Raw genomic sequence first — 17,760 nt, forward strand, 5'->3', positions numbered from 1 at the left:
AAGCCAGGCATAATCGTGCACGAACTTGTAAAACTGTGCACTTGAATTAAAGCCATGCATAATCAGGCAAGTAGTTGTAAAATAATGCATTTGAATTTCAATAATTTTGCCGTGTTTGCTAAAATTAATCTTGTATTACGATGCATGCAGCATTTTGCTAACAGTGCTCGGAACTTATAAAACTGGCTGAATTGTGCATTCCCGATTAATCGATACTTTGTCTTTTTGGGCATGCCCAGTTCTAAAAATATCTGTACGCATTCATACCTGTCCCTCTTTACAATAATAACACTTAACTTGTCCATTGCACAATATCGTCTTCCCTTTAACAAGGAAAACGTCAACCATTCAGCAAAAAAGAAAAAAATTGATAATTAAATATGATTTTAAGAACATACATGATGGGAGAAAGTCAGTACAAAGAGGAATAACTTCATCTTTATATATTTTAACTTGTGGCTCATTTTTCCTGTGCCATCTAGAACATTTTATTTAGGTACAGACTAAAAACGGTATCACACTCATATCATCGGATCCGGATCAAGAGATATAGGCTGTTAATCTTTTAATAGTCTTCCTTAAAATTAAATGAGACCGTGGCAAAAACAAAAACTATTTCATAATTTTAAAGATCATATTCCAAAAATGTTAATAAACTGATTTTTAAAAGATCATCAATTTTTAGGAAAACAAAATTCGAATCAATTCAAAACAGAAATTGCTATTTTTTTAATAAGATAGGTCAAAAAAAGATTTATTCTTGTAAATTCATATTCGCGATGTACATTGCCCCACCTAATTTTAAGATGTACATGTACCACTTTATAATCTTAAATTAGTAAAACTCCGTGTACTGGTGCTCCTACCTACTGGAGTTTAATACACAGAAAGAGAATAAACTACAAGGAGTTGTTAGATAGCTGTGAAAAATTCATGGAAAACATTGAAAACAAAACTAGAAACATGCTATTTCAAATGCACATAGAGAGACTGAAAATTTTAGACAACAAATAGAAACACATAATGTGCATATATATATATAGTTATATAAAGATACATATATCATAAAGTGGAAGAACTGACAACCAAATGAGAACATTGATTATAATAAGTAACATATATATAGTACCAACACAGAGTCTGTCATTTAATTTAATAATAATTGTAAGAATCTTAAATATTTAAAGATCACTCCTATCCTCAACAGCCTTATACATCTATTATATGGTGCTTATCATTTATATAACCTTTTAAAATCTATTGATGGTGACAAAACAAGTTTTTATAACTTTTTAAAGATTTTAATATACAATTGATCATGAAGTACATATAACATTCCACTGAGAAAATCTGCCTTTTTAGATTTTATTAAATTCTTACATCTTAAACTATTATTATTTTAATACATAGATCTTATTAAATGAAACCTTTTAATGTACATTTTATGCATATTAAAAAGCAAATTCAAATGAAACATAAGTTTAAATATAAATAAAACTAAGTCACATACTTAAGTGAATATACTTGTATGGTAGAATAGTTTGTAATAAAAAGGTCCATGTAAATATGCCTTGCATGACATTTCTATTGTTTATTGTTTATTTATATGTGCTGTACATATGTTGGAAATTTTGTTTTATCATTTTAAACAAAAATTTAAGTTAAGGGAAAACTCCATATATATTTGGAGGTGCTCCTAATTAAAGGAGGCTTATACCAAGAAGAAGAAGACTGACAACAATTCAATGGCTGCTGTTCCCTGTAGCCCGGGTGGCTTTTCGATCTCAGAGAAAAGCACGAATAGCGAGAGAGACACAACATATATGGGTAGAAAGAGGAAGCATTTGGACTATGAATCAGATTCCTCCTCTGGAGATGAGGGCATACCCCACAACATTAGTAGGTGGTATATTTCTGATTTATATCCTTTAGGCATACACTTCAACAGAACATTTGAAGATGACACGACTGGTATGTTTGACGTTTTAGCCAAAAGTGAACAACCATTTGAAGCAAACCCACTGGTGCAGCAAACCCTAGATGAATTGAAAAGCAAACTGACTTTTGATTTACCTCCATTGGATGGACTTCCAAGATGGTCAATGAGTTACGCTAGTTCTCTCATCAACCAGCTATACAATAACACGGCTTTGTTGAGACAGTCACTGTCAACAACTGACAATATGCTGTAAGTATTTATAACAAAGCATTGATGATAATAATCCACAAATATTAACAAAAGAAGAAATAATTGTTATTATTGCATAGCAATAAAATATTTCCCACAGAAAGTAACCAAAACTTAGCGTGCAATAAATTCTAATATTGCACTAGAATCTTCAAAATTCATGACGTCATCAATGACAAAATCTTAGTTTAAACCAATTTTTACTTTCAAATATTATATTGCTATACAATAAAAGGGTTATTGCATGAATATTGGGGAATATTGTCCCTTGTAGAACATATATTGCACTCGCAAGCTCGTGCAATATAAAATTCTACTCGGGACAATATTCCCCAATATTCATGCAATAACACTATATTACAATGTATGTACTTCTGTCATCTGAAACTAATACACCTTAATGGCTTATCGCTATTTAAAGTAAAGTAAAAAGTAAAGTAATCTTTATTTAAAGTCGGGTTGCATATATATACATAATAACTGATATATACATAATAACTGCTATTACTGGATATCACACAGGTTCCCGTAAAATTTTGACGTCATAAAACAAAATATCTGACGCCACAAATTGACAATGGTCAGCTGGGATTAGCGATAAGGTCTATTACAGAAGGCAGTATGTGTGGAAAAGTTAGCAAATTTGTATTTGTGCACTACATGTACAATGTACCTGCTTTGCGTTTGATAATTAGATGTCAGAGAATAGGCATTGTCTGTGCATTATTGCATGAAGTAACTCATAGCAAAATTGACTTACACGTATGTAGGCTATGCGTACCTGCATCTGATTTTATAACAAACTGTCAAAGGATTGGAAATGAAACATGAAATATAATGTAGTTTTAACATGGGTAGGCATTTTATTCGAGATTATTTTTGCCCTAGTGATAGTGAGGGCTAAAATAACACGAATATAATGCCTACCCATGATAAAACTACAATAAAGAATAGCTTGCATCAATTATTTTGATTCTGATTAGGACACTTAATGTAATTTCTATGTCGGATATGTATAACATGTATAAGTATAGAGCAATTGTGTAAGGCTCTTCCATGAACCTGAGACCCTTTTTTGTTTGAAAAAAAACAAAGACTGGCAATGTGATTTTTCAGAGGGATGAGTTTTGAACAGCCTACATGAACAGTTGTCGTATCTACATTAGGTCAAATATTTCAATTTTGAATTTCAGCACATGACATCCATAATAAATGAATTAGTAAGAACATGTGCATCATTTGAGAGTTTGGAAGTGTTTTAAGTTAATAAAATAATGTAAATGCATACCAATTTGATAAAATTCATTATTCTGCTGTCATGGCTGTAGTCAATATACACATGTACTAACAAATTTTTTTGGATTAACAGCATGAGTTTATTCACAAAGCGAAAGAAGCACGTCATATTAGAATTGCAAATAGAATATGGCAAATGATACTTTTTAAATTTGTTTTTAATTTATTAATTAAAAATACATGACCAACATTGCAAATTAGATATGCACACTATACATGCTATATAAAAAAAACTGTACAGTTCCTGTAAAGGAAAACATGATAGAAAATAGAAATTAAATGTAAATGTACAAACAATGTACATTAAAAGAATAAAGTTATAATGAATCGGGAATACATGTGTTCTGTATTGCCAGTTTCTAATGGTTTTTAATTTGGTTGCAGTTTGGGCTTTGGTGAAGATTGTAGACACCCTATAGTTGTAATTTTTTTTTTCATTTTGACTCATGAGTTGTCTCGTCAGCAATCATATCTAATTTCCCTATTTTTATAGAAACATGGCAAAAACATTCAGCAAAGTAAGACTTACAGATAAATCAGTACGACTGAAATGTCAATTAATCTAGATCTCTTATCTAAAAAATGTATTATTTGAAAGATTTTAAAAATTTGTATTTATCCAATTTCAGGAATATATCTTTGAGTTATGCTATTGATTTCACTCAGCGTATAGCGTTTATGTTAGAAAGACTGTACAGAAAGAAACCAACATCAAAGCACTTATATACTGGGATGGTTGGAGCATTGGCAAGAATGTGTTATTTACAGGACGAGTAAGTAGCACATGTACAATACACCTTATCACTATTTTGTCTACAGGACGAGTAAGTAGCACATGTACAATACACCTTATCGCTATTTTGTCTACAGGACGAGTAAGTAGCACATGTACAATACACCTTATCGCTATTTTGTCTACAGGACGAGTAAGTAGCACATGTACAATACACCTTATCGCTATTTTGTCCAATAGGGAATAAACAGTCATTAGTATGTCATGTATGTTAAGACAACTTTCTGTTGGGTCAACAGGCAAAAAAGCAAAGGTCATCAGTAACAAGCTGAGGGAAGACAAAAATTAGAAAGCAATTACTAAAAATCTTTGATAGATTATGATCCACTTTTTCAAAACTCAAATTATAGTAAAAAAATAAATTATTAGAAGTATTTACATGATTTACGATGGTTTAAACAAGTCTCATTGAAAAGTATCATGCATGATGCATTGATTAAACAGGGTCCCAGATAGCTTCCACTACATACTAGTAAATTTAAAACCAGACTTGGAGAAAATTATTCTAGTGTTGTCTGACTATCTGTTATAAGCTTTGTTCATACTATATACATTGATATACATGTAAAAATAAATAAAAAGTCATGATGTGGTATGAGTGCCAATGAGACAACTTTCCAACCAAGTCACAATTTGTAAAAGTAAAAACCATTGTATGGCCTTCAACAAGGAGCCATGGCTCACACCAAAAAGCACTTTTACATGTTTAACAAAAGACCATAAAATATAAATTTATGTAGAGTTTCAAATCAATCATTGTAGTTATATAGTTGCATACATGTTCTTTTTTACTGCTTGAGTGTACAATAGTGACTTACAAATCAAGTTTGTGATATGCTCTGGTAAACAGAATTATGGTCGAACCTTGGCCCCTGGACATGACAATTTCATGAAACTTTTCTCTTGTTCTGACTCATTCATTTAATGCCTATAGATCTAGAGCTGATTTTGGTTACATGAGTCTAAATACAAATAATTTAATTTTGGATGTAACACGTCTTCTGATTGGCTGACATTATTTTGTTATGAGCCCATAGACATAATTTAGTCATGTGACCATCAATGTTTTTTCATGGTTTTCTACGGTTTAAAATGGAATTTAGAATTAAATTATAAGAAATGACTGTAATAATTTTTCTGTCTATTCGAAATAACATAAAAAAATGTGGTGCACACTGTAAATAACCCGCTACGCGCGTTATTCAGTGTGCACCAAATTTTTTATGTTATTTCTTCATAGACAGAAAAAATATTACAGTCATTCCTTAATTGTGTTTTATTCAGGTTCATTCATGTCATGCATTTATATTACTTTCACAAAATTAGCTATAAAATAAGTAGATGTGGTATAATCAGTCAGGGGACTTACTTAAATAAGTGATTTTCTAAATCACTGATTTATAAGATTATAAGATTTTATTTGAACACTCAGACACAGATACATGTGTAACATGAGGTCATACATAATAGCATTATATAAACATGACGAAGTAATTATGTGGTATCAATGACATAGTATAAAGATATAACAATAACATACAACATGGTTTTTTTTAACATTTTCAGAACATATTTGCAATGTTTTTGATAAATACAGAAAGACGTTTATACAGTTGTACATTACATATTGAAAGAAGACCTTCCATTTTTTTATAATTAGGGTTCACTGTGTAATAGCTTGGCAGAAACTTTTCCCTTAATACAACAATATTTTGATAAGTACACTTAAATAGCAAATGAAATTCATCACCAATATTACTCTTACACAAAGTACATATTCTATCATGCCTCGGGATATTTTGCCATCTGCCTGTTTCTATAGGCAGACGCAGATTTGAACACCTAAAGTGTGTGATCCAAAGCCTGCAATATTCGGGAAGTTTTAGCAGATATGTTTCTAAAGTAAAATCTTTTTTAAATATTGAGTAGAATTGACCTCGTGATGAATTTTCAATATTACTAAACCACTGTTGTACAAATTGATCACAAAGTATCTGTTTTAAGTACATTTTATCACAGTAGCCTATTTGATTGGCAAAAATATATCCAATGCCAGTATCGTTTAATATTGCTTCTATACAATTTACCCATTTAAAGGTGTATTTAGATTTAGGCCTTAAACCAAGCATCAGTCTATACAATAAACTGCATAGTTTTGATTCATTATTTACAATTTTACACCAATATATAATCATTCTACTTTTCACCTTTATTTCAAGAGGAAATCTACCCAATTCTCCGTACACCATAAAATTAGGCGTAGTGTTTCTAACTTTCAGCGCCCTTTTGCAGAATTTCAAGTGAGTTTTTTCGATAATTTTCAGGTTTTCAAAGCCCCAAACTTCAGAACCATACAGTAAGATAGGTTCTATCATAGAATCAAAGAGTTTAAATTGTAGATCAATTGGTAAAGATTCATTCCGTATAATTTTGTAAATATAAAACAGTGCCTTTTGGGCTTGATCTACAAGTTTCTTCTTGGTATCAAAAAATGTACCATTATATTTAAAAATTACACCCAAATACGAATATGTATCAACAATTTCAAGTAAATCATTCTGCAGTGTAAATTTCAGATTTTCTTTAGGTTTCCTCTTGCTAAATACCATAACTTTGGTTTTCTTAACATTCACCTTCAATTTCCAATTTTCACAGTACAACTGGAAAATATCTAAGGAATGTTGCAAGCCTTCTTTAGTTTCTGAAAAGATTACTGTATCATCAGCATACAGAATTACGAACAATTCAAAAAATATATGAAGTTCGTTTTCAAATTTGTCCTTTAAAAGTTCTAAAGGAATACCATCTAAATTTCTAAAATATTGTTCCAAATCGTTCAAGAAAATAGAAAATAAAAAAGGAGACAAGTTTTCCCCTTGCCTAACACCAATCAGACATGGAAAAAATTCTGATTGTTCACCATTATATTGAACACAAGATTTAATACCTTGATACATATTAAAGATAACTTTGAAACATTTCCCCTTGATTTCACTAAGATGTAGTTTTTGCCATAATCCAGTTCTTAAAACAGTGTCAAAAGCTTTTCTAAAGTCAATAAATGTACAAAAAAGTTTTTTTCCAAATGAAAAATATAATTCTACAAGTGCATGTAACACAAAAATATTATCTGTTGTTGCATATCCTTTTCTAAAACCAGCTTGATTTTCTGATATAAGCGAAATTTCATTCGCAAAAAAATTTAGTCTAGTATTAATAATAGAAGTGAATAATTTTCCCAAACAGCTGATAAGAGTAATAGCTCTAAAATTATCAGGATCTGTAGGATTGCCTTTATTTTTGAACACAGGTTTAATAATGCCATTTGTCCAAGAGTCTGGAATAATTCCAGTATCTAATACAATATTAAATAATTTACAATACAATGACATAAAAAAAGGTGGTGAATTTTTCAAAAATTCATTAAGTATTTTATCAGAACCAGGTGCCTTGTTATTTTTTAAATTTTTCATGGCTTCCAAGACTTCCAGTTCAGTAATACTTCCATTCAATATTTCATCATAAATGGGGTTACTAGATATCTGATTAATGTCAAGATTGGGTGCATGTATATCATCTTCTTCGCCCGCGTTTAAATCCTTAAAATAATCGTAAAATGTATTTATATCTATTGGTGGAGATTCTTTTTTAGTGTAAGACATTTTTTTTAGTGTTTTCCAAAATCCTTTGGTGTCATGCTTTGACAATGTTCTCAGCTCATTTGAACATTTGTCTTTATATTTGTGATAATTAACTTGTAGAATTTTTTTATATTCTCGAGCTGTGTGATTTAATGCGGTTTTGTTTGCATCTGATTTTGCTTTATTGTATGTACTTTTGCTTTTATGAAATGCATCTCGTTTGATTCGACATTCTTTATTGAACCATGGTTTGTTTTCATGGTCGGGGTTGTGTAGTTTCTTTTTTGATTTACCAAATACAGTCTCAGCCGTGTCTAAAAGTACACGACCTAGGTCATTTACTAGACCGTTAACACTTTCACTGGTGGCTGTGTCAATTTCAATACTATTCAAAATATCATTTAACTGTTGTAATGAGCTACTTGTATCGTTTGTCAACACCTGAGTGAAATCGTCTGTTTTTGTACTGTCCCACCTGATGTAAGTATTACTGTTTATTGTATGATTATGCGAATTGTTTAATGAATTGCTCGAGGGAAACGAAAATGAAAAATATAATCTATTGTGAACATCAGAAAACATAGGTTTAAAATCAACAATACCGAAATCTGATGTTATATCAAACATACATGGAGACATAATTAAATAATCTACTAAACTTGCATCTTTACAAGTTGTACAACCAATATGTTTATCAGCAAATAATCTGCCATTACAAATATAAATACCACTTCTTTTACAAAGTTCTATTAACATATTACCATATTTATTTACTCTACCACGATCTTTACTACACCTCTCAAGAGGGATATCTTTATCTTTAAGATGAAGGTATGAAAAAATATTATCATCATTATCATAAAAATCATTGACATCTAAAATTTCTAATAAGTTTTCGTCAGGAATAATGTAATCTGAGACAGTAGAAGTTCTGGCGTTAAAATCACCAATTAATGCAATATTTTTTGTATCAGTTGAGTATTTAATTAATTCATCTTCAATTTCCAAAAACGACTCTTCAGAAGTATATCGTGTATTTTCGGGGGGTATATAAATACAACCTAGCAAAATGTTTTCTCGCAAGTTTGATAAATTCTTTGAAATTTCTACCCACTGAACAAATTCAGATTCAGAATTTATAAAATTTAAAAATTTCGTCAGGTGTTTTCTATAAACAACAACAATACCACCTGATTTCTTTTTACATTTTTTTCTATGTTTTGCATAAAAAGTATAATCGTGTGGTAATTTCAAGTCATCTAGATCATCAGTTTTAGTTTCAGTAAATATAAGAATGTCATAACTCTTTATTAATGTAGCAAAATCTGGATTCAGCAATTTAGAATTAATACCACAAACGTTAAGATAGGTAAATTTTAAATTGTCAACTGTCCAATTTAAAGGTCCATGATTGTCTGATGTGTTGTCCTAACAGAAATTTCCTCTACCGTTGTGTATTGGATTAGGAGGCTCGTCACGGGATGGATTATAAGGTTGTCCGTCTACCATTATTTGGTCGTAAATTAAGGAAGCTTTTGTACCTCGGCGCTGGAGTTCTTTAAGTTTAGGGATCAACGCTTTACGGCGATTGCTAATTTCGGTTGGATACTGTTGGTTCACTGAGAATTGTGGTTTTGTTTTAAGTTTATTGGGCACAGATTTACGTACACGTTCGTGGTCACGATAATTTGTAAATCTAGCGATAATATTGCGAGGTTTTCCATCACGACGTTTTCTTAGTCTGTGCACGTTTTGAAATTGAATAGCATCTGCATTTGGGATTTCCAGTTCTTTTTCTATAAAGTTTTTAATCACTGCTTCTGTGTCTTCGTGATCATCATCAAGGGTCTGTTGAATTCCGCCAAAAATAAGGTTATACTTCATAGAGTGACTCTGAAGTTTTAAGAAATCTTCCCTGACATTGTTTGAATCAATTTCTATATCTTGTGTATAGTTTTCTACCACTCGCATTCTATCAGAAATTTCGTGATGATGTTTTTCTTCAAGTAACATTATTTCCATAAAGGTTGGAAGTTAGAGTTGTCTTTCTTTAATGATCACCTATTTAAGTAGTACAAATTAATCACTGGAAGAAGTGATTTAATTTTATTGTAGCTTTAAATACTAATGATCCAGGGACTAATTATGTTTCTAAACTGATCAGAACCAACATCTGTGTTGTCTAGGATGACCAGGTCATTTCAGGTGATGACCTTGTACTGAATCTAGGATAATGACATAAAAATCACTTGTTTAAGTATCAGACCTCAATTTCTTTCCCAAAAATCACTTCTTTAAGTATCATTCTTTTAATAACCCCCACTAATTTCAACACCCCCGAACAGTGAAATTTTTATCGCCGAACAGTAGAATTTTATTACATAATCTAAAAGATGAAACCTTGAACTTCACAGGAAAAATACCCCCACTGCTGGGAAAAATCTTTTAAGAAAGTATCAGTTCATTATGTAAAGCCATTATTATAGCATTTTTTCAACTAAAATAGAATTTTCAGCTAAATGATAGCATCAGAGTCATAAACCTTGCTACTTAAAAGAAGCAAAAAGTTTTTTTTTTAATTTTACTAATTAAAAGAAATTATTCAAACCTATGTGTTTAAGATTTTGAAAAAAACTACAAAATCCCAATTTGTGACAAAACTTTGAATTTGCTACTCAAATAAGTGATTTAAAAATCACTTATATCAGTAAGTCCCCTGACTGATAATGATCAATGAAGATTATAAAACACTCTCATGACTCTACCAGAAACCAACTATGATAGAAAAGAGTCTAAGTGAAAGATACCAGAGGAATATTCAAACGGCATAGATCGAAAATAAATTGACAACACCATATACATTGTATATATAGCTAAAAAAGAAAAAGACAAACAACAACAAAAAGTACACACAAGACACAACAAAGAACATCTAAAGACTTAGCAACACAAACCCAACCAAAAACTGGGGGTTATATCAGGTGCTCCAGAAGGGTAAGCAGATTCCTTCTCCACATGTGGCACATGTCTTAATGATCAGTTAACAACTGTAGGTCATGAAAAGCCTTTAATAATGAGCAAAACATATGTGACTGATTTAGCTAAAAAGTCCCTCAAGCTAAAAAGTCCCTCAAAAGACAAATGTAAAACAGTTAAACAAGAAAACTGACAACCTGATTTATAATTAATATTTTTGTGATAAGGCGGCAGGGAATTATGTTGTTTCAACATATCTAGTTTTTCAAATTTTGTAATAGGAGTAGCCCCAAAATATCATGAATATAGCATTTTTACAAAGTTGTAAAATTTTAAACTCCATTCTTAATTTTATCTTTTTATTTATTGGAAAGTAGAAATAAAGGCTGTTTTTGACAATACAATTGACATGCATCAGGTACTAGCATCATTATTCCATGCAAAGGTATTTCATAATTTGTCCATTTGTGCTAATTTTAAGGACGGTTTTTGTCTAAAATGGAAGTGGCTGCACATGTGTTCAGTCTAAGTATTCAAATATATGTTGTATTTCATGATAATACATAACATATATACATGATATATAAATGTTGGTAGTGAATACGAATGAGGCTATATAATTCCATTTTCAACAATAACCATTTAAAAAGTGACGTTAAAATGGCATATTTTATAGATTTTTTAATATTTAAGGTAGCACAATACAAAGATTTTATAACTCCAACTCCCAAGTTTTAAAATGCTGTAACTTTCTTAATAATGCTTGAAAATTTATAAAAGTGATAGTTTTGGATAGCTGACAGATTAATCTTTTAAATTAATGCAATGTTAGTCATGTTAGTATTATACAACAATTTTGTAACCAATTATAATGTTAACTGTGTCTAAAATATTTTTCACCAAATTTCCACTTTCAAATGAAATTAGCTTTCGCATAGGTATCCCTAGAGGGTTGATTTTATTACATGTTGTTCGTATGGCCATTATCTCCAAAAGGGTGTCTCAGATTTCAGATAGAATGTATAGAACAAATTTCCTTTCGAGATCTCAATTGACGAAAGTCATTTTTAAAATTTTGAATTATATATATATATATACTGATATACATATCTGTGTATATAAAGGACAAATAACTTACATACTGTACATGTAGATCTAGATTAAACATGTTAAATACTACTTATTATTTTGAGAATATTTGTTTTATGAAGTTCTGTATATTAACTTTTTTTTAAGATGACTTCATTATTAAGATCTTTGATCATGATTATTTTTTTTTAAGGTTAGGAAGTGTTTATCAAAGTGAGATGCGCATTAATAATGTTGATGTAATATCAAGTCCAGACCTACGACTAAAAGGAACATTACTTAATACTGAAGAAGAGGATTTATCACAACAGATATCCCATTTAGTCGTATCTGTTATTGAGGTAAATAAATATATTATTATACTTTACGTTAAAATGCCAGATTTTGATACAAGGCTTATACAAGGAAGATAATTGGGGCCCCTCCTCACCCAATAGTCAGTCTACCCATAACAAATTGTTTCCCGGCTATATCTAGAAAGCCACTATGATTTCAAAGTTTATACTTGACATGCATATTAAGCATCACCAGAGACAGGGTCATAATGTATGCACAACTTCCTAGGTTAACAGTCATGGTAAAAAAACTCAGTTGACCACCCCATGTCCTATGGAAAAGATCATGTCCACTCTATATCTTCTATTAGATAGCCTTCTTGTCACTAAACAAAATTAACAAAAAGTCTCCAAAAATTTATTGATTTAGGTAGTATGGGGTTTAAATTCAAATCCATAGATTTTTGAAATAATATGCTTGTTATGGTTTTTAAAAAAAAAATTAAAAAGTATTGGTCATCTAGTTATGTTATTCCCGTGACTGTCAATTGGACAACCCATGCACTGACTATGAAGATTGGACAATAGGTTAAGATTTAATAAGCTTAAGATTTGTTTTGTCACTGATTTTACTTTATTTTTTTTGCCTATGCATGAAAGCAGACATGGAGTACATGTAAATGAGTTAGCAACCAACAACAGTTTTTCGTTCATTTTTTTACATAAATAAGGCCATTAGTTTCCTCAATGAATTGTTTTACATTGTCTTATTGGGGCCTTTTAAAGCTGACTATTGGGTATGGGCTTTGCTCATTGTTGAAGGCCGTACAGTGACCTATAGTTGTTAATGTCTGTGTCATTTTGGTCTTTTGTGGACAGTTGCCTCATTGGCAATCATACCAAATCTTCTTTTTTATAAGCAGAAACAAAACAGACTACTGTGGATTCAGTTATTTTCGTGGCTACCAATTTTTTTGGATAAAAGATAACTTGTGTGTTCGTGGATCTTTAATTTCCTGATTTTGCTGAGGTCAACATACCAGCCTTTAGACTATATTTTATTCATTAAACATATGATTTAGTGGTTCACCTGCATTTTTACCTGTATAAATGAAAATTAGTATCCAACGAATAATAATGAACCCACAGTAATAGCCATTTAGAAGTAAAAAAATAGAAAGTAGTGTTTAGGCTATCTTACAATATACTCTTGTATATACTTTTTAACATCTTCAACATGCCAGTATTATTTTGTACCTAAGTCGGAAGCCATTTATTTACAAACATGACAGATATGTTTTTCAAATCTTTCAGCTTAAACACAATTCTGACAGTAAGGAACCAGTATATAAACATAAGACAAGATCTGAAAATGGATGCTCAGATACAAATGAGGATATCGCCATTCATCAACTGTCCTTCCTACATTCTGCAGCCTTAGGACAGCATGCAGGAGAACTACTTTTAGAGTGGCAAGATTCCTGTTTTAACCCATACATGCCAGGGATGATTGTCTCTGGAACAAAAGTAAGATTGTATTACTTATTTTTATAAAACTTTGATTTGGGAAGATGTCATTATAAATAACAGTATACATGGACAGCATGGACAGTGCAACCTGCCTATTTCGACACCTGAGTTTTCTGACACCCTGCTTAATCAGACATTTTTTTCAGATCTGCCAGTGTGTTGAATAACACAGGTTACACTGTATGTAGCTATCATTACATGGCTAGTGGTGGCAGCACCTTAAATTTACACCGTAGCAACAAGGCATAATTGATTTTCACCTGAAATTAAAATTTCTTTCAATGTTTCATATGCATATAAGTCACATCAACTTCTAATACACATGCTGGTTATGATGTAAACCTCTTACAGTATGATATGAATATTTTACTGTGTAATTTTGACACCTATATCTTGATTCACTGAACATTTACATGTGGTATTGTGCAACCAGTACATTCTCAGGTTAAAGTTAGTATAACCATGCATTTGTAGTTAATCAACTTATAACTAAGTATTCATACATGACATATGTATTATAAGTCTACCTTGGGTTCGTGTTGTTTATTCTTTAGTTTTCTATGTTGTGTCATGTGTGCTGTTGTTTGTTTGTCTTTTTCATTTTTAGCCATGGCGTTGTCAGTTTGTTTTAGATTTATGAATTTGACAGTCTTTTTAGTATCTTTCGTCCCTCTTTTTTAAAAGATAGGGCTTAAATTAAAATATTGTTTGTTTGCCCTTTACCTACTGACCCTGTAAATTCGTTCCGCCTGAAAATCTTTTATTTGTATTTACCAGCAAGATTTTATTTTATTTTATTTTTTCGTTCCTACCAAAAATCTTATTTTTGTATTTCCCGCTCAAAACTTTTTTACCGGAATCCTCATGTTTTATCTTTCCCGCATAAGGTCTTGTCATTTGCTATCACGTTTGACATGAACACTTGCATTTCGAGTTTCAAAGCATTTGTTTGAAATCGATGTTGAAAGCTTGAAATCATAATATGACGAACGTTACTCTGTGTCTTTATACTCGAAGAGCAGGGTTCATTCAAACAAACTTCGTCCAATACAAAGTTTTCAACGTTTGTATACAAAATATTTTGTAAATGGACGCTGTATCCTATGTAGGGATGGCCTTTTGTGATCCATAGATCAGGATGATTATGTTAACGATGCTTTCAACCAGCATTGATATATTGTTTATATCTGACATGAACCAAAGGTCTGTAAAGTGGAGAATATTTGGCAGTAAAATCACCATTATTTTCCATACAGATCATTTATAAATGCGATGTAAAATACGTGACAATTGAGTTTCAAGTCTTGAAGCATTTTTATTGGAAACACAGGCAAACACGAAAAATTTGAACACTTTAGGGACTTTTTCTACTAGTAATGTATGTCTGCCCGGACATACTTTATCAGGACAAAGTTATCTCTTACAGAAAAACTTAAGGTCGAGGTGAGCGTACAATGTACATTGTACAGAATATAAGTGTAAGTTTAAACTCTGAAAAACATGAAAAGTTCCAGGCATATAAAAGTTGAAAATATACTGCACAACCCTATATTTTGATATTTGTTTTCAAAATAGTAGTTGATATAAATTAACTTCACATTCTTCATGATAAATTTTTTCAAATTTCCTGGGAATGTTAAATACTAATAGTCCCAGAAACTTATTAGTATATAAGTAAAAGCATGTATACTTACATAAAAAGAATACAAAAATAAAAATAAATGCAGATTTAGTATCTATAAAATAAAATATTATACCTACCTGCCTACCCATGACAAAAAATGTTCCGAGCTAAGTTATTTTTTGGGAAAGAAAAATAAAATATTTTACCTACCTACCTACCCTGTTTCAAAACATAGGGTCGGAAAAGGGCAAACAAACAATATTTTAATTTAGGCCTAGGCATAAATACGATTCTTGGCTGATTTCATGGTTCACTTCATATTCTACATGCCACGGTAATTTGAACACAAGGTATATGTTTTTTAGTGTGTCTTATTATGTAGTGATGTTACACTATTGTATCAGATAAGGATGAAGGTTGGTACCTATTAAAGAGTTCAAATCCACTGCATTTGAATGCATCTCTCCTAATTCTCAGGAATTTGATATTTAGTAGTTGTCGTTTGTTGATGTGATTCATAATAATTTTTGTTTCTTTTTTTTTTATATAGATTAGACAGTTGGTTATCCCGATTGAATGGTTTTGCACTAATCATTTTCGGGGACATTTATAGCTTGCTGTGAGATCAAGGACACAGTGTTGAAGATCGTACTTAGACAATCTATTTTACCTTTACAAATTGTGACTTGGATTGAGAGTTGTCATCATCTACTTGCAGAATAAAATATTCATTTTTTATGCTCCATCTAGGGGTATTTTTTTTTGGTCTATGGGTCCATTTGTTTAATTGTTCATTTGTTCATTTGTTGTTTGTCCATCTTTCTTTTGTCTGTCTGTCCATAGTTTTGATAAAGTTAAACTCCAATCAACATGTTGAAACTGAGTCCACATGTTGATATTTCTAAGAGTTGTAACTCCAATTTTCATGGTCCACATAGTCTAGGGAACATTGAAAACGATAGTGCGGGTGAAGCATCTGTGTAGTATGGACACATTCTTGTTTGGTTTTTGTTTGGTTTACTATTTACTTGTGTAACTTATTTCTTGATATTTTGTAGGTTGTTATGACACTACTTCATATAACACAAGATCATGTTAATAGACTTAAGAATGGTTGGGATCTTGTGCCAGATGAAGACAAAGCAACAATTCATTACGGGAAACCACTAGATCTGTTGGTAAAGGAAGATAGAGATATCTTACTGGAGACATTGTTTAAGCTCAGTCTTATGAATAGAAACATTGGTAAGATCAATCCTGATATTGTATATATATAAAAAAAGAAGGTGTTTGATTGCCAATGAAACAACTATCCACAAGAGACCAAAATGACACAGAAATTAACAACTATATAGGTCAACGTACAACCTTCATCAATGAGCAAAGCCCATACCGTAAAGTCAACACAACGATAAAAGTACCCGAAATGACAATGTGAAACAATTCAAAAATGAAAACTAAAGGCCTAGTTTATTTACAAAAATGAATGAAAAACAAATATGTTACACATAACATTTTAATGTTATATTTAACATGGGCATAAAAGAGGGAGGTTTGGCATGCCACAAAACCAGGTTCAGTCCACCATTTTTTTCTTATAAAAAATATCCTGTACCAAGTCAGAAATATGGTCATTGTTATATTATAATATTTTTTTTTTTATTGACATTAAATTTATTACTTGTTCTTCATTTTAGATTGGTTTCCAGGCTGAGTGGATTTCCAAGAAATTAAAGAAATGGAAGAGTAAGATGTTGAATAGGAAATGTTAAACTCACATCAAGCTTGGACTAGAAATTGATGTATTCCCCACAGTGGATATAATTGCCTTCGTTTCTATATTAACGCCAAGTGTAGACAATCCAACTTTTGAAATCCTACATGGGGGATTTTTACCTTGATGTGAAAACCAAAATATTGTCACTTCATCCTATGATTTAATAGATAGTGAAAAACATTACATGACAAAAATATGATGTATACTGGACACTTTTTTGTTGATGCATGTATATAGATGTTAGTTTGATTTATATGTATTGTCACAGCATCTATCTTATTTATACAGAATACATTGAAGAACGTTCGATATGAGTGTTTTTATACGCCCGTCTAAGACGGGATATATTATGGTATTCTGTTGTCTGTCCGTCCGTCTAAGACGGGACATATTATGGTATTCTGTTGTTCGTTCGTTTAAAGATGGGACTTAGGGTATTCTGTTGTCCGTCCGTCAGTCTTAGACAGGATGTATTATGGTATACCGTTATCTGTCCATCCATAGGTCTGTCTGTCCGTCCATCCATGCTCCACACTTCGGTCAATTACTTTAAAACACTTTCACCAACTTT

At 31.2% G+C, this 17,760-nt stretch overlaps 1 protein-coding gene across 1 annotated transcript; it reads left to right on the forward strand.

Annotated features, from left to right (window-relative positions):
* The first annotated feature begins 1,722 nt into the window (after positions 1-1,722).
* LOC139496225 (uncharacterized) lies at positions 1,723-17,495 on the forward strand. Its single transcript, XM_071284705.1, has 6 exons — positions 1,723-2,188; positions 4,114-4,257; positions 12,177-12,324; positions 13,573-13,785; positions 16,471-16,657; positions 17,110-17,495. The coding sequence occupies exons 1-6, from the start codon at positions 1,746-1,748 to the stop codon at positions 17,124-17,126; spliced, it is 1,152 nt and encodes a 383-aa protein (XP_071140806.1). The 5' UTR covers positions 1,723-1,745; the 3' UTR covers positions 17,127-17,495.
* The last annotated feature ends 265 nt before the right edge of the window (positions 17,496-17,760 follow it).

This window comes from Mytilus edulis, chromosome 11 (genome assembly GCF_963676685.1).
Source record: "Mytilus edulis chromosome 11, xbMytEdul2.2, whole genome shotgun sequence".
Taxonomy (NCBI): Eukaryota; Metazoa; Mollusca; class Bivalvia; order Mytilida; family Mytilidae; genus Mytilus; species Mytilus edulis.

Bases quoted from the DNA above. Each gene is read 5' to 3' on its own strand.
- LOC139496225 (XM_071284705.1), top strand. From the start codon at position 1,746: ATGGCTGCTGTTCCCTGTAGCCCGGGTGGCTTTTCGATCTCAGAGAAA. The intron at 2,189-4,113 runs GTAAGTATTTAT...ATCCAATTTCAG, and splicing joins TCAACAACTGACAATATGCT to GAATATATCTTTGAGTTATG. The intron at 12,325-13,572 runs GTAAATAAATAT...CAAATCTTTCAG, and splicing joins TAGTCGTATCTGTTATTGAG to CTTAAACACAATTCTGACAG.